General features: G+C 38.7%; 1 protein-coding gene across 2 annotated transcripts; it reads left to right on the forward strand.

Annotated features, from left to right (window-relative positions):
• Positions 1–58: 58 nt before the first annotated feature.
• LOC6596307 (protein mothers against dpp) lies at positions 59–18773 on the forward strand. 2 transcript variants are annotated; one of them, XM_002021441.2, is made up of 4 exons: positions 59–130; positions 14925–15361; positions 15424–16114; positions 17218–18773. In XM_002021441.2, exons 2-4 carry the CDS (start codon positions 15092–15094, stop codon positions 17622–17624), a joined length of 1368 nt encoding a protein of 455 aa, XP_002021477.1. In that variant the 5' UTR covers positions 59–130; positions 14925–15091; the 3' UTR covers positions 17625–18773. The 2 variants fall into 2 exon arrangements, with proteins under 2 accessions (XP_002021477.1, XP_026843431.1); XM_026987630.1 differs by lacking the exon at positions 59–130 and adding an exon at positions 9889–10176.
• The last annotated feature ends 307 nt before the right edge of the window (positions 18774–19080 follow it).

The following is a 19080-nucleotide window of genomic DNA, read 5'->3' on the forward strand; positions in this document are numbered from 1 at the left end:
TCACACTGGCTGTGTGTTGTGTGTGCATTTTCGTGATAAACAATTTTTAAAAACAATTTACCCCCATTTGCAGTGCACAAATCTGATAAAAATGACGAAATAAATCTGCCGGAAGTGTTCGATTTTACGCGTGAGTAGCATTCGCAAAGTTTTCTATGATTTTTCCCAGCCAAAAACAACATCAGTGCAATTACGTTTGGACCTGGTGAAAGAAAAAGAAGAAAAAATTTTTTCTACGCTTCTTCTTCGCTGCGACCGCGCGCTGCTTCTGCTGCTGCTCTGGTGTTGTTGTCCTTGTTGTTGGTGTTAGTATTATATAGTGCCATGCTCCTCTGGCACCCGCTATCTCTCTCTCTTTTTCCTTCACTCTGAAGCAGCAGGGACGATTACAGTTTTATTCTCGACTGCAGAGTCGTGCGCCGTTTTTATGCTGCAATTGTGTTCGTGTGTGTGTGTGATTGTGTATGTATAAATATGTGTGCGCGCCATTAATTGAACAAAAAAAAGAGCAGAGAAAACGGAATTTTTCGGGGGGAAAACAAGTATAAATACACACAATAAAACTATATTTTTATTATGTTTTGAAAATACTTGAATGTCCGCTTATCTTGGGAACAAAAATTTGCTGCCATTTCCCCAATTTCCTAGACAGAAATCCACTTGAATGCTACCTCTGCTCAGTCCCCCGCCCCGCCACTGCCTCTGCCTTTCAGTGTTCTGCTGCTGCTCAGCCTGTTTCCTCTCACGGCGTCTCAGTCTACAGCACAGGTTCGGATTCTAATGCATTTCAAGTGCATTCCCCTCCACACAAAACTTACAACTAAACAAATTTTTGGATGATTAATCGAATTAGAGCTTACCTTTACCTGCGCCACATATTGTATATGACTCAGGTGTATGTGTCGCCTTCGCGAATCGTTGGGGCTTTATTGATAATTGTGGTCTGGGACTGGGCCACGGTGACGCTGGTAAACAGAGTCTTATCGAAAGTTGGACAGAGATGTAAACCAGTTCCAAATAGTGAATCGTTTTGTTTATAGGTAAACGGAATTCGCAGTAAATATTGACTCAGTATTTATACTATTTTCCTATTCATATTTTTCCCTTGAATTATGTTTTCCTAGTGCCTAATATGCCCATGTGCCAAGATGCAAATTACTTTCTAAGAGTGCACTGATTTTATTGAATTCATTGATGTATAAATTAAGTACATATAAACTAATTACCTCTAAAATGTTCTCAATAATTCGCATAGCATAACATGGGTAGCCATTTAGCACAATTTCTTATCTAAGATTTTTGAAATTGTTTGATGAATGAATGAATGCAACGAATAGCCTATCCGTAAAATCATTCACATTTCATATATATTAATCAAAATGTTGGGAATTTATTAGTATGTATGTATTTGTACGTCTTATTCCTAAGAAACCAATGGTTCAGTTATCTCAGATATTCTTAGAGTACACTGCCAGTACTCCACCTGCGAAGGAGGTGTAAAATCTCCTTTATTTTTTATTCCTTTTCCGAGTTCTCCCATTTTCCCTCCCTCTGGTTATCTCTTGCTCATTCACAAATGTCGCAGTTTCTCTGATTTTGTATTTGCTTTATTGTCCATGCACCTACTGCATACATTCATATGGATACGTATGTGGGTTTGTTCATGTGTGCGTATGCTTATCTACGCTACGCTGCTGCTCTTTTTTGTTGCGCTTCTTGGTTGTTATCAGCAGCAGCGCTGGCATCGGCGGCGTCAGCGGCAGCGCGCGCAAACCTTTCCGCCATTCCCATAGGCCCACCTTCCCCCTATCGCCGCCTGACGTTTTCCCGTAGTGACGACTGAGGGGCGCCGTGTGCAGTTGCACTCGCAGTAGTCGCAGCAGCAGCGTCAGCAGAATCAATTGCAGTCGGTTACGCTGTTAGGCAGTTGATGACGACCGCTGCCCGTCGGCTGCTGCTCGTCTGTGTACAGTCGGGGTCAATGCAGTAGCGGCACTGCCGATTCAGCACTTTTATATACCCTTTTATAAGGGAATGAAGACTTTAAAAAGATAAATGCAACGCACATATGCAGTATCACATATGAATGTTATAGATACATATATGCGGTTAAATCAGCTCAAATGTACCTCCCATTTAATAGAAGAATAGAAATCTGCAAAGGTGTCATAAGCTTCTGCTCCCGAATATACCCATCTATTCCACTTTTCCTTTGTCGAAGGTAACTGAAGCGCAACCCAAGACGCTGCTTTACGATGCTATGTGTGTCTGCCTGTGTTGGTGCACTCGATTCCACTTGGCGGACCCTGTAGTGGGGGTGGAGGTGGGAGATGGAGGCGTAGGTGTGTTTGATTTTTCTAGTGGCTCCGATCTAGGTTCTGTCTCGTTTCATTTTATTTCAAAGTTGCGGTTTGGCTCGCTGATTTACTACAGTGAGCACTGGCTAAGTGCGGGCAGGGGAAAGCCCAATTGAGATGATGAAGAGGATGAAAGAGATCAAAAGATCTGAAATGTTGTATAACTGCATAATTTTATCGTTACCGTACTAAAGAAGGAAATTTAAGCAATCTGGTCTGTCTTGCTCTTCTTGATACTCCTGTGTCTAAGTATGTAAGACATAAAAGAATGGTATAAAAAATGTTATCCGTCTTAGAGTTAAAAACTGGAAAAAAAAAAATGCATTTCTCTTACTTATGATTCTATCTCTATATTAATTTCAAACATAAAATAATTTCCCATCAGTTGTTGGTGAAAGATCTTGGGTTATTTTGTCCTTTGTTCCCATTTTTGAAGTGGGGGGTTAATTCCCGTAGCAGCATAATAAATCATTCCAAGAAACGCCGCAAGAAGTTCCACAACTCAAGAAATTATGGTCTCTCTAAAGGTACGCCCCCGATCAGAGGTTTCCATGGGTTCTACACCCACTCACAGCTCACAGGTAGATAGACACTGCAGCAGACCCCACCTACAAATGTGGTAGGTTTTTGTCTTATGTTTTAACTATTATTCTAATTTACGATGCATATTGTTTAGTTAAAATTCCCCCCTTTGCCAGCAGAATTGATTGGCAATTCAAATTTGCCAGCCCGAAAATTAAGTGCGCAAAGTCAATATTTCAATTTGTGCATAAACCGAGGAGAAATATCAACTGCAATTCGTATGGAAAATTTGCATATGGTTGGGTTTTCCATATGTAACTGGCTCTCCGAAGAGGCAGACATCATCCTACGCACTCCACAAAAAAAAAGATAAGTTGCAAATGCAAACGTGCAAATTTAGAGACTGTTTTTAAAATGAGCCCCCAAATGGATTTGTCTTTTGGGGAACTGCTTTTGCTGCGTTTCGCTGCTTGCCACATAATTATGTTATTAATTGGATTTATGCGCAGTTTGTGCAGCATGCAACATGCAAATTTTCATGTCAGTAACTCAACCAACTATTCAGCCACTGAGCAAGGCAATTTCGATCCCCTTCTACATCTCCATTCAGCAAGTCAGACGGCATTGAAATACAGTGCGCTGCGATAGCTATAAGTCTAATTGTCAGGATAAAACCACTTGAAGAATCAATGAAAAACTTAATTTACCATATTCCAAGAGAAAAGGGTAATTTAGATGATGGTAGATGATATAAAGGTATGCAGGTCGCTTGAGGAATACTAATGTTTATAATTCCTGTATCGTATTGGCGCTTTACGAAGTTTCCTTACCTACAATACGAGTCCCCAAAACAGTACTCGTAATTACAGCTGTGCAACGCACTGTCCCATGCATATCTGGCTATGGCTTATCGCTGCCAACTAATTTTAGATCTATCGAAAGCGTGATTTACGCTTTTCAGTTTTCAGTATCCCCCAGTATCTTTTTGTTCAGCCAGTCAGTGGGCGGCCCCTTCTTGTTATTTTTTGATATCCATATAAATATTTTTGTTTCCGTCCGCTGGGCTCTCCGCAGACCCCGGGTCTGCCCTCCTGCTCTTGATCTTCTTGTCGCGATAATCCGTTCGCGCAATGGTAATAAAACGCCAAAGAAACACACAAAAAGCAAAAAAAAAAAATTGTCAACACGAATTTGAACTTATTTTTAGACCCTGGCGCAATAGGATTTTCTCTTTTATTGTTATATTGCCGACAACAACTTTATTAAGAAGTGCTTGGGAGCAGATTTCTATCATCGTTCATGGAGTTGGCTTTTGAGACAAACACCGAACATTGGCTTAAATCAAAGATCAAAAGGAGTTTTAATTTTTAGAGAAAGTCGAGTCGAGTTGTACTCTGCAAAATGATAAATGAAGTTGAATTTATCGGAATATACAAAAAAATTTTATTCTGTACTGAAAGCTACTCGTATATAATCAAAATGTATATTCAATTATTTTTAATGGTATTAATGATTTTTATTGACTTGATTATTGGGTTTTAATTAACCGTTTATGCAATGAATTCATCAATTAAATTACTTATTTATTGAAATTGATTTAATAAGCTTTATAAAATTGAACAAGAATCTTCATTCAATCGCAAACGTTTTATATAGTACATATGTATGTATATCAGAACTAATACGAAGAGCTCGATAGAATAAATTGATATGCAAAGATTTGTAGTCTTGTTTGTAGGAGAATATACACAGATAGATAGAAGATGTATATGGGTAGAATAAGAAAGAGCTAATAAGTATCGGTAGGAATCTTGTTGAGATTTTCTAAAAAAATTAAATAGATTTATAGCATAAAATACATATAGAAATAAAAAAAGGCCGCTGTAAATAATTAAATAGTCAAACAAAATACAACATTTCACTTTTCGACTCAAAGAAACTTCAGATAGTACTTTTCCAAGACTTTACCCTTATAAGCAACTCAATTTGTAATCCTCAAACAGGAAAACTCCCTCTGGATTTGTCTATAAACCAGCAAAAGTGCCACATTCAGTGCACAAAATCGATGCAAATGGCAGCTTTAAGAGACAAACTGCGCCAAAACTTATGAAAACGCAACTTTAAACTGTAATAAAGTGGGAAATTACAGCGCATAAATCTCTGTCGCTAAACTGTCAGTGAAGTGCAGTGCAGTGGGGGAATCGGAATGGTTATAAGTGGGGAGAGGGGGGAAGAGCCAGGACTGGGAGCCAAGTCATGCAACAGGCTGGCAGGCAAGCAGCCAGCCAACACCCACACAGAGCTGCGGGATCGTCTTGAATGAAAATAGCCAGTAACTATAGTTTTACAGTTGTGGAGCTACTGTCGATCGATTCGCATTCGCATTCGTGGTCGTAGTCGTTCTCCCTGAATATTAAGCACCCATTCAGCCACACACAGTGCTCCCGGTTCCCTCTCTGGGGGCTGCTCAGGCATTCTGCTCCCATCGCATCGGCTTGGCGCTTCATTGTCCATATAAAACTAATAATTATTGCATTTAAAATCTAATAAATTTTTGCATTGACAATGCGGAGTTTACAAAAGTCGTGTGCGCGTAGACGAAGATGATGGGGTGGGGAGTATTGGAGGCAACACCAACTCTACACTTAGCCGCTCCTATTTTAATGGTATAGATATCCATCAAAGTAGTAAACAATTACAGCAACAATTCTGGGTGTATACCAAATTGATACCCTTTAGATGTACCTGATGACATGATAAGATAGTATGTTTAGTGCAGGTAGCACATACCTTAGAACTGTTTCTAAATATATTCCATAAATATTCTATTTCTATAAAAAAATATCTGGAAACTATGCTTTAAACGTATTTTATTTGTATTACCCTATGAAGATGGAATTTTAGCAATGAAAAGAAACATTCTAGTACACAAAATTCGTTTTAAAATACAAATTAATTAAGGCATATGATCATTTCAACATTAATTACACATACATTTTTGCATACCTATTTAGTTTGAATGAAGGACGATCGCTATATATATAAGTAGAAGCCGTCATTAAATGTAGAATCTTAAGAAGGAATAGTGAAAAAAAACACTCTTGTAGCCGAAGTTTAGAGCTGGTAAAAAATCTATTCCGTTTTATATGATGGCAGCCCTTTCTGCAAAAGATTTCCCTCCAGCCCCAAACACAGTTCTTAAGTTTAGCCCCTATCTAAACACTTCTTAGTATTTTCTTGTGTCTGATTCTATTCAATCATTCCAGCTTATCCTTAATGATCATCAATCAAGTCGTTATCTTCTACTTCTTGAGCTTCTTCTGGTTTTTCTAGCTCCTCTTCGGTCCTCTGCTTCTTGTGGCGCTAGTGTCTACAGTGGACAGTGTTGCGATTTGAGCTTTTGACCATAATTGTTGTACTTGTCATTGTTTTGTGTCGCGTTGCCAACTTAAGTACAGCCTGCACACACACACATACACATAAACACATAAACAGACATATGTGTGTGTGCGTGTTAAATACATGTAATTAGCCATGTTTGTGCCATTTAATCCACTCGATTGTGCAACTCCCTCTCTCTCGACCTCCTGCTTTGGATCTAAAGAGCTCGCTGCTCATCGCGGCGACGCTTTTCTAAGAATTCTTTTACGTTTTGTTTTGGCGCACGCATTAGGCGCCACACAGCAACAGCACGTTTAACCCGCCAGCCAGGAGGAGCTGCATCGCGCAGGAACAGGAGACGAAGGGGAGAATGCTACACAGCAAGAAAAGATGCAGATCGAGAAAGATCTATTGAAATTGGGGGATAAATGTGTTTGTCAAATACAAAATTTTAATTTAATATACCTTTTAAGGAAAAATCTGTTTATGTGTGGTAAAGAATATATCCTTTAAATTAAAAATAAAACTTTAAAGGGATTCTTACTTAAGAATAGTGAAAGGTTTTAAGACTACTTTTTTTGTTTTTTCAAAAACCTAACTTTCAGAATGTCAGAACTCTTAAAACCAGATTCAAAAACTCGTTTCTATTTGGTATTGTTTTTCTCTAAGTGCAGCTAAGGGAACTTGGCGCATACTCCACATATTTATGGCTATTTAAGCGAACCGAACGAATCGTGGATGCCGCCGATGACGAAGATGATGATCGTGGCGGAGGCTGTTCCTGGTTGCAGGTTGCAGTTGCTGCTACTTTTGTGGTCGTCCAGTCATTGGCATTGATTGGCAGTTGAACACGCAACAATTGTTGCATGTACAGGCGTCGACAATGACGGTGCAGCAGCCACCAACCACCACAATCTCTGTTTGTGGCAGTTGAAGTTGCCTTTTGTCACATGTTTGGCGTGCATTTTGTTGCTTATTTAATTGGCTGCAAGTTCACATACAAATTGTGTAGATTTCTTGTATTTTGAGACGCTTGACCACCCAGCAATAGAAAATACAGTACATATTGGTTTCAACTCAGAAAGACTTTTCTAAAATTAGCGTTTAAATAGGGTCTTAGGTTACTGGAAAATCCAGTGAGGAAGGAACCAAGCAGCCATACGAATATGCCAGATCTTGGCTTTTTGGGGTAATATTTTTATATTCAAATAATTATGTTATTTGTTTGTTGTTTCTGCAAACAATTTTCAGTAAAGTTTATTCACTTTTTAGTATTTTACCAGAATAATCTGCTCTTTTCCAACCATTTTCATTCGTCTGCCAGGAAAGCTCTTCAACAATGAGTTCTAAACGAACCATCTTAAAAAAAAAATATCCGTATTAAATAATTTACAAAGGAATAGTATATATAAATATTAGATATGATTTTTTTGACTTTCCTAAAATACAATTTTCATTACTAAACAATAGATTGCATGTTTGCATTATTGATTGCAAGCAAATGAAAAGCAAATATCGCCAATTTTCTGGTTCTCCTATAACGTCATTTGCCCATCAAAAAGTCTATTTTCTATTGATGAAACATTTAATTTTTTGAATTTTCGACGACTTTTTAGTATTTTTAGAAGAATACTATAAATAATCTGTGCAAAGGTTTTCGGTGATGTCTTTTAAGTTTAAATTCGGCATTTTCTTAGGGTATAGAACCACTAAATAATGTGTTCACCCTGCGATTCGTTCTACAATTTGCATATAACCGATATCCACTGTACCTTTCATCCCTTACCAGCCTCAACATTTAGGTGGTAGGTGGTACGGCCAGTGTTGACAGCTCAATTACATGACAAAGCCCGAGCAGAGTTGCGCGTGCTACCCTGCAATTATCGCAGCAATTATTTGCAATTTGAATGAAGTTAATTTACTTAAAAAAAGGATTTTTCCTGCTTTCCAGTGTGTTGTCCGCATTTTTCCCCCATTGAAGTTTCCACTTTGGCACGTGGCAGTGGATCGAGCGAGAGGGTTCCATATGTGTGTATAATTTGTGTGCATACATTTTTATTGTTTTTTTTTTGTTTGTTGTTTTTGCTGTACTACATAATTATGGTACTGAAAGTTTTATGTACGCTGTTTTTTTTTTGTGCCATTCGAGGGGTGCACGCGCCTCATGACTATTTTCGATTTTTACGACGAATGTGTAATGTTACCCATGTTGGCAATAAATTCGCGTTTAGTAGTGTTAAACACGCTATAAAAACAACACTGTGAAATATGAGGAGGGGCAGTTTGACCCCTTATAATGAAAACGAATACATTTTAGGCAAAAAGATTAAAACAAATGTAACATTTTTATTAGTAAACACTTCAAGTTTTTGGCATATCTGAGAAATTACCGGTGGATGTATTTTATGCTATGGTTTATTTGGCAACAATTGACTAAGATTTTCGGCACGCCCATCAGCTGTTCCACGCTCCCCCCAATTTACCCCTCCCACCGAAAATAGTTGGCAACGCATTGCTTTTGTTCTTACAGTTATTTTTGTAATGCGCGCCCTGCAAACAAATACACAAATACGTACACATATGTTCATGTACAGAATGTACACCCTGCCATCAGAGAGATCCATAGAATTTTTGATTCCTCGCCTGTCGTTCCGTCCATCCGTCGTCCCACGCACGACGCTCCCGCACCCGCTGCCTCTGCCCAATGCCCCCCACCCCTCCGTTCACTTGTTGTGGATGCGGTTGGGGTGTTTACAGTTTGATTGTGGGCCGACGCCGCCGCCACCGCCGCCGCCTGCACACAAACACGTTTGCGTTCACGTGCAGGCGCCCCTTGCCCCCCATTGCCGATAGAGCATTTGATTTGTTTAAAAACTAAACTTTATTCGTGTGTGTGTGTGTTGTTGTGTGCACTTGGCTGTTGCTGTTGCTGCGCTGCCTTTGGCTGTGGCTTTGCTACAAAAACACAAACACACACAGTCTCGCGTCAATCAAAGCAGCACCAACACACGTAAGCTTTCGAGGCAGCGAAAAGAATACGTCACTCAGCGGTGATTGGGTATCGAGGGCCGGGCAATAATACTTGGAAACGCGTTTGGGAAGGGTTTAATGTTGGGGCTTTTTTTTTCTTTTATGACTTTTTTTTCATTCAACAAAGGCTTTGTATTTGACTATAAAATAATAATACAATTTGTTGTTTGCTGTTACTCACTGTTGGGTAAAGTTTGCTTTGTAAATATAAATTTAATAAATAAATATAAATTAAAGCTCTGTCAATAGTAATTTTTATGCTCCGCATATTTACGCCATCCCTGGCACACCTCCACACTCAAGTCACAGTCGCACTCACACAGGGACGACGCACACCCAATGCAGTGCATTTTTTTGTTCGTCAAGAGTCAGTCAACACTTTCCGGACTCGCTGTTTAGGCTCGTTTGGGGCATTCGTCGTTGATCGTTCGTGTCGTGCAGTTGATTTTTTTGACTCGCGGTTCCGCTCTCGCTGCCACTCTCCCGCGGATCGCGATCTTTGAATATTTGCGTAATTTCCCGCAAAAAAATATTGAAATAGCATTAATAAATTATATTCTCAAAAAGTTAAATGAAAAGATCACATTTGGCTTGTGATTGAAATTCGGTTTTACAGAGTCGGAAATGCAGATCGTAACAAATCGGTCGTCGTGGAGGGTCGTCGTATTTACATACAAATAACATTTTGATTCCAACTTTGATTTGTGCATCTCGTTCTGTCGTATCGCTATCGCGTGTGCCTCCCTCCCCATCACTCGCACGCCTGTGTGCGTGACTGCGTGTGCGTGTGTGTGTGTGCGTGCAATATAAATAAATATTATATCTGCAATCTTTCATTTTAAAAGTTAAACAACAACAACAGAACCAACAACGATACTCAACATGTGTACGTTTCCTTTGCAATACCTTTTGGGGAGACAGTGTTATGCGTCGGATCAGGTGTTGGGTAGCGCTAAGAAAGAAGGAGTTTCAGACCTTAAGATTATATGCAGGAAAATATGTCTTTTGGGGGGACAATATAGATATTCCTTTAGAGATGAGGTCCACACCTGCGGCATTCGTGTCTACACAAGAAAACCAATCATCTAAGATATATGAGATTGTTAAGGAAATAAATACAGTGATCTAAAAGATCTACAAGAATTAATTGCGAGACCTAAAATAGAGTTTCAACATTTAGCCCTTATAGGTATTATTCGCTAATAATTTCCTTGAGCACAACATTAAGCAAGACGAGTATATCCATCTTTATCTAAGCGGTATAGCAATTTGTATGAAATAAGACACCATATTCGTCTTTCAAGTGTCCCAAAGGTGTTTTTAGGAAAAGGAAAAAGTACTATACCCGGTTTTTGTATGATTTAGTTTTTTTCCTAGAATCTGATTTATTTTGCCACTGGAACTGAACATTATCTAAGGTCTAATCTTTTGGCCATTTCTTAAGAAATTTACCAAAATTAAATGAATATGTTAGGAAGTTGCAATAAAATTTGACACCTACTAATATTTTTCTAGTTTCTGTGATAATGGATTTTGGTTCGATAGGAGATTACCAGTGTAAATTCATATATTTTACCGTATCATATATTTACCATACTGCTAAGGGTATCTAAGCTTCGATGAAAAAACCTGAACTTTTCCTGAATTTTCCTTAATTTAAAACATTTTCTGGTTGGGATTTCGTTGGTACGTCTTCTGCTCTCCCGTTCTTTATCTGTTTCGTTTGTCTGCCTTTCCGATTGTGTGTGTTGCATTGTTTGTTTATTTTTAAACAGCCATGTCCAAGTCCCTATATCTTTTTTTGTCTGTCGATTCTTCTGCTCTTCTCGTCTCCTTTTTTTTTGCCCGTTTTTCAATGGCAAGCAGCGGAAGTGCTGCGATAAGTTGGCTACTGTATCCCCCTCTCACTGTCCACTGCCACTGCATTTTCCCCCATCTACCGCGACTGGTTCGCTACCTGGCTGGGGGGATGATTTACGCTTTATTGTCATTGCAGCATTTATGATTGATTATTGATTGGAATTATATGATACTCTCGGTCGTACGCATGCGCGAATGCGTGCCTACCATACAGGAGATCTCCCTGGCGTCGCTGGGACTTGGTCGCAGTCTCGCACTTGAGTTATGATCGGGTGATCGCTGATCACTGATCGGTGGGGCTTCTTGGAAGAGAGGAGCCACAGAGAGTGCGCTAGTTTTGGGTGGGGCTGAGTGCGCAAGAGTGGACGTGCTCAGGTGATATGCAATTGAGAATTACGATTATTGGACTTTAATTGATTGGGGAATGTCCCCCAGCGGACAATGGATCACAAAGTAGCTGAAATAACAAGAAATAACCATTTCTGTTGTCCAAAGAAGAACTTGTCTTATTTATAAAGTTGATTCCTTGTTAAATACCAAAAAGCCACTTAAATCTATTAAAATTTATGTGAAATCCAATGAATCAACATCTTATGTGGTTTCTAAGAACTCCTGTATAGGATCCCTTGTTAGAGAACTGCCAGAAAAGCGGCGCCCCCTTTCGTTGGAACCCCAACCTGCAATCAATTGCGTCAAATGCTTTGCACAAACATGCCAAAGGCATTATCAAAATTTGTATGCTTACCCCCACAATCAATCGAATTCCACAATCCACAAGACACCATTGCCACTAAAAACCACACGAAACAAGCCATTCAGCTGGACAAATATACACATATGTACATTGCCCCCTCCCCTTCGTGATAAGTCCGAGTCCCCGGACACCCTGCCAAGTGTCACTCTTGTGGTATCTCTTTGGGTTTCTACAAAACGAAACGCAGGAAAAATATTGCTGCGAAGTGAAACGGTGGTTAAATGCTCTGACATGAAGTTTGGGGAAGTGAAGGATGGTCTCGAGACGAAGTTTTCATCACAGATGGGTTTTTAATACTACGTTATATATTATTCTGATATATGGAATCGATCTGAACAGAATTAATCTAAGAATTCACTAAAGATACAGAGAATATGTACTTATAGATACTTTGATGGGTTTATGTTTATATGTTTTTCCTGTATATTCAAGAGATATTCTCAGATAAATCCCTACATAGAACCTTTGTTTTTTTTTTTTTACATTACTTTATCCAAGAATTTATGAATTCTTTATATAAATCTTGAATCCTTTTACTAATTTCTAACAATCTACTGGTAGATAGTTTCTTTGATCGAAAAATATCTTCTTTTGTCTACCATGGGCTTCCACTTTTACTATATTTTTCTTTCAACTTTCTGACACACCTTCTCTTATTCGATCACCATTCTACAATGGCCAAACTTCTTCATCTTCAGAATGGAACCAATCCAATCTAGAGTATTTTTCTACACGTTTAACGCCTCGGGCTCTGGGTGACTTTGGGCAATTAAAAAATTGGGGTCCCGCCCAATCTCGTCGAACGGCCTGCATCGCACTGAAACACTTGCCCAGAACCGAAGTTTCAGTCCCAGAGATCTTGAATCGAACCGTAGCCCCCCAGTACCGGAGATTTTGCCACCAGTCCCTGCTCGTTCTATCAGTAGCAAATTGTCAATGCAGCAAAAGTCGGGCAACGCCCCGAGTATTAGGCCGCAGTCAAGAAAAATCGAAATTAATTCACGCAACGGCTAATTTGGCCAGAAATATGCGCCATTTGGTCTGGTAGCCATAGAGAGAGGAGAAGAGAGGTATGGGAGGTGGTGGTAGAGGTGTTTTCTTGTTGTCCGAAGTGCTCTGCACTTGTTGATTTATAGACGGCATTTAATTGCTTTTGAAATTGGATTTACTTGCCACTGCCTGCTTGCTTGCCTCTAGCCGCTGACTGCCTGCCACATGCCCCACAAAAAGATACAGAGAATAGAGTTGAGAGTCAGAGGCGCCTCGTGTGTGGTGGCTAACATTTTTTTTTTGTGCTCCAACCTGCACAAATTAATTGCTACTACAAATTTTCATTCAATTAGATTTTGTCACTTTTAAATTTAATTAAAATCTTTTGACACCTCGAGGAGAAATCCGAGATTGCATCGGTGGGGCAGACACACAGATCAGATCAGATCAGACCAGACCAGACCTTCCTTCATGCAAATGGGAGGAGGGAGACCTACCTGCTGCCTCTGCCGCCGCTGCTGCTGCTGCTGAAACCTGGGGCGAAAAAATCTCTTCGGAAATGCTGTTAACATTGAAATGTCATAATTGAAATTGAATTGTTGTCTTTACCGTTGCCCATAATGACGTATCAAGGGTGGAAAAGCCACACACATAGAGAAGGTAGTAGAAGGCAGAAAATAGCAACAGCCAGACCCACATTTGTGGTGCTGACAAGTTGTAAACCATTTGGTTATCATTTGTGCTAATTATGAGATGCCAGTGCCAGTGTCAGTGCCAGCTCTCAACGGGGTACAGTGAAGCGAATCACATGTGGGATGCTGTACAAGTGGTAATTGTATAGGGCATACTCGTATGCAATGGGTGGGGCTTGGGAATGCTAAAGATATTGAGTTTGAAATAAATGATCGTTGAATTTCTTAGCTAATCAGCATTTCTATGGCTGAAATTGTTACGATTTAATGGAATGTTGGGAAATATTAGGAATGTAAAACAGAAGAAAAGGCAATGCGATTATTACAATCCATAGAAACTCTTTTATACAAATTTTTCTTTATTTTTACCAACTGACAGGGTTTCATTTTGGATGTCGGTTGATGTTTGATTGGATATAGAGCATTTATATCGATATGAATACCTTTATCGACGACTGGGAATGGAATAATTTTAAAAATGTTTTCGGAAACTATTTTTCCCTCCCAAAAAACTATTTTCAGTAATAGATATTTGTACTATCTTTCATCTTTCCATTTATATTGCTACAGAAATAGAATTGACAACAGAAAATCAATCTCTCTGAACTTTTAGAAAAAGTTATATCAATGTTATCTATGACATTTCCTAAAAAAAAAAAAACTATTAATTAAAGTCATTGGGGAAGTGGAAGGAATTGGAACTCGACCATGAATAGAACAAAATACATTCCCTATCGTTAACCATAATTAAATTGATTCATTGTTGTCCTTGTGTGGATTTCGGCTCTTTGTTGGTTAGAAAAAGCTCATAGATCCCAGAGAACGTCCTTAGGGATAGGGATCTTTGGATTTTTAACTATTCCCTCTATCATGGACTTTATTATACCCCTCATAATTCCACCTAAAACGCTCTGCCCTCCGCCATAAAAGTGACGTCAATGGACAAACGATCATCAGTATTTTATAGAAACACGTAATTTTCTGTCGAAACAGAGTTCCCATTAATACATTAACGAGTGCCCGTAGATCAAACAATACTCTAGGGGCAACACACAATAATAATTCTCAATAAAAAAAAATAAAAAAAAATGTTGCAAGTAATTTGCATGCAATTGGCTGCTCGGAACGAACGAAAGGTGGGAGGAGTCGAATCGACTCTCGGGCATGATCGAAACCACCTCCCAGCAGCGACTTCATTCATGATGCAGCAGCAGTCTCTGGGCACATGGCCAAGAGTCGTTAGATTTTTGCATGCGTTGGGGGCGTTTCCGCGCACCAATCTTAACTCAATGATGAATGTATAATAGTTAATTTCTTTATTTATTACTCTTTTTACAGACTATCCGCCCGCTGATAGCTATACCGGTTATCGGGTGACTCCACCCCAAGGCAACATCAGCAACAACAACAACAACAATAACAATAATAATATCCATAACCATAATCACACAAACAACATTAGCAGCAGCAGCAACAACAACAACAGCCACAGCCACAGCCACAGAATGGACACCGACGATGTGGAATCGAATACCAGCAGCGCCATGTCCACCCTGGGGACACTCTTCTCGTTCACATCGCCGGCTGTAAAGAAGCTACTGGGCTGGAAACAGGGCGACGAGGAGGAAAAATGGGCCGAGAAGGCTGTAGACAGTCTCGTGAAGAAGCTAAAGAAACGCAAGGGAGCCATCGAGGAGCTGGAGCGGGCACTGTCCTGTCCCGGCCAGCCTTCCAAATGTGTGACCATTCCACGATCATTGGATGGCCGATTGCAGGTTAGTGCCGCCAAATAAATTATTTCAGAGATTTCCATTAAACCTGCTTTGTTACTCTGTAGGTTTCACATCGCAAAGGCCTGCCACATGTTATTTATTGCCGCGTATGGCGCTGGCCTGATCTTCAGTCGCATCATGAACTGAAACCGCTCGAACTTTGCCAATATCCATTTAGCGCCAAACAGAAAGAGGTCTGCATCAACCCGTACCACTACAAGCGGGTGGAGAGTCCCGTCTTGCCGCCCGTTCTAGTGCCGCGCCACTCTGAATTCGCCCCAGGACACTCGATGCTGCAGTTCAATCACGTGGCCGAGCCTAGTATGCCGCACAATGTGAGCTACTCGAACACCGGCTTCAACTCGCACAGTCTCAGCAACAGCAACACATCCGTGGGAAGTCCCAGCTCCGTCAACTCCAATCCGAACTCGCCATACGACAGCCTGGCCGGCACACCGCCACCTGCTTACAGTCCCTCGGAGGATGGCAATTCCAACAATCCGAACGATGGCAATCAGCTGCTCGACGCCCAGATGGGGGATGTGGCGCAGGTTAGCTACTCGGAGCCGGCCTTCTGGGCTTCCATTGCCTACTATGAGCTCAATTGTCGAGTGGGCGAGGTGTTCCACTGCAACAACAACTCCGTCATTGTCGATGGCTTCACGAATCCATCCAACAATTCGGATCGCTGCTGTCTCGGCCAGTTGAGCAATGTGAATCGGAACAGTACCATAGAGAATACGCGACGTCATATAGGTGAGTTTAATTTATGGGATATTTAAGAAGGTTCGATTTTAAGCTGTTTCAGGAATAGAGAGAGACACATAAAAGAACCTGTGATATAAATACTATTAAGATATTAATGAATATTCAGTATGTAGCTATTTTATAATGTTCTGCTTATGTTTATGTTCCCCGGAAGTTCCTAAGCATTTAAGTTTTCAATTTATAATCATTCTTTACCGAAACTTAACAAAAGTTCGCTTTTTCATAAGAATTTCCGATATGAAAAACTGATTGCGGTGCTACCATAACTCATTTAGATTATTATTTGAATGGTCTTAAATTAGAATCTACAAATGGTTCTATAATTAAACACTCATCGAATGCTATTATCAGCTCCTTCAGAGATGGGTTCGATAGGAAGATGGCACAGAATGAAATAGGTCAAGTTTTTCTTTAGAGAATGATAAGTAATTGTTGATATAATTAGATATTAAACAACGAAAGGAAATAATGTATATTTAATGCAAGCTTGCGCTGGAATTGATCAATATATTCATTGCCTGAGTGGATCAGCACAAAGAGGATACTACTTTTTTGCTGTCTTAAATCATAGATGCACTTTATTATTCGTATATTTAAAGATTATATTGGAATTATAGTTTTAAATCGGAATCTATAAATATTTTCTATATCGAACCATAACTCAAGAGTATTATATAGAACGAATTCATTTAGGTAGTGTTTTGTATAAGATAAAACAGGGGAATAGCACGTATCAAAAATCCTTAAAAGTTAAAACAGATAAACATATTTTTTAAGACTTTTGACTATCAGTTGTTTGTTGTTGTTCGTATTTATTCTTCTAATGATATTTTCTACTTAAAGATTTATTTAAATGCTATAGATTATGAATCAACATATCTCAAAGTTGTTGATGTTGTATAATCTTTATTTATTTTTCAAATATTTTACGAATTCAAAAGTAAATTTTTGCTCCATCAAACGCTTAGGTATATTATAAAACATTATACATTTTATGAAATTAAGTTAACAATCAATACATTTATTATATTATAAAATCGATCAATGTATTTTAAAATAATTTAAACTCATTTCTGTATTTTCATCTTCAGGTAAAGGCGTTCATTTGTACTATGTGACCGGCGAGGTGTATGCCGAGTGTCTCTCCGATTCCGCCATATTCGTGCAGTCCCGGAACTGCAACTACCACCATGGGTTCCATCCGAGCACCGTGTGCAAAATACCACCCGGATGCTCGCTCAAGATCTTCAACAATCAGGAATTTGCTCAACTCCTCTCACAGTCGGTGAACAATGGCTTCGAGGCCGTCTACGAGCTGACGAAAATGTGCACTATTCGTATGTCGTTCGTCAAGGGCTGGGGAGCGGAATACCATCGCCAGGATGTGACGTCGACACCCTGCTGGATCGAGATCCACTTACACGGGCCACTGCAATGGTTGGACAAGGTGCTCACACAGATGGGGTCTCCGCATAATGCAATTAGTTCGGTATCCTAAATTTAAGACACAAAACATAACACAGAAAAAATACAAAACCAGTAGCTAAAGTGGAGTAGCAAGAGTAAAGTATGTAAAAGACGTAGAAACAGGACAGAAAAGAGATCCCATCTAAAGGGATAAAAGTATATTTAGTGCCTGAAGATGATCATAAGAATTGACATTTGTATGTCTATATAATGTGTATGTGTAAGCATAGATCTATGCCTCTTATAAACTATCCAGATCTATCCAGATGTTTGTGGATATATAGTTGTATATCGAAAGCTACTCAAAAACCCGCCCCTTGTCTGTATTTTATAGTTTATCGTATGATTTTCTATGCGAATGTCATTCCTAACGCTAAAACAAACAAAACACGAAAAACGCAAAAAAATGAACAAAAATTTTAGTAGAAACCAACTACAAAATGGTAATACTATACACACATGATCTATATAAAATAATGATCTACAATATATGCAATGCTGTATGCCCATTGGCAAAAACGTTGTTGTTAAAGTCTATTTCAAGTGCTACTTATGTGTCATTGCAAAAGCTGCTTTAAATATAAAAAATATATATATATGAAGCACCTAATTAAACCTATTCACTTTAATTACATAAACTAAAGAAAGTGTTTAAATAAGAATACGACGACGAAAACTTTTTGCAATACATTTCTTAAAATGATTTTTTATTGAAGAAACCCCCATTTATGTTCTCATTATTTGCGGTTGGCTTTTGATCAACGAATTCAATGTTTTACAAAAGTTGATTTAAATTTATGGTTTAACTAATTTTAAGTTGAAAATACTATAGAAAAACAAAAAAAATACACACTGCAATTAAAAAATGTTTAATTTTAATTAATTACTTTTTGCAAACAATGATCTTTTGTTATCTTACGTACATAATTACGATTAATTGAGAAAAAAATATCTTTTAAATCTATAAATATGTATAATTTTTTTATAAACTTAAAAGTACATTTAGAATTTGGTTAGCTTATATGATTTTTTTAGCCATTCTTGTTTAGATCCTTTAAATTTGTGTGTTCCAAACCATCATCAGTAGTTGATAAAAAAGAAAAACTATACAAAAAATCAAACAAAACCCACAAGAAATGCTTAATTTTGAAATAAAAACGTTTTTTGACCTATGAATTTAGTTTATCATTTATTTATTGGATTACTCCAACAGTTATAGAAATTTTACTATGATACTATATAAATATCTAAATATGAAAATGTAAATTTAGCTGTAAATTAGAGGCTTGAGCAGGACACGGCCTTATATAAACTATGTAATAATTGTGCCTATTTGAAATTTTACTTGCGCCTTTGATGTTTGTACCACATATAGTCAGTTTTTACTGAATAATCGGAATAATACAAGGGGTTGCTTACCGTAACCTCGAACTACATAAAATACTCGAGCAGAAATATACAAACAGCCTTAAAGTTTACAAATTTTA

Source organism: Drosophila persimilis, unplaced genomic scaffold (assembly GCF_003286085.1).
Source record: "Drosophila persimilis strain 14011-0111.01,24,50 unplaced genomic scaffold, DperRS2 tig00000124-arrow-pilon, whole genome shotgun sequence".
Lineage (NCBI taxonomy): Eukaryota > Metazoa > Arthropoda > Insecta > Diptera > Drosophilidae > Drosophila > Drosophila persimilis.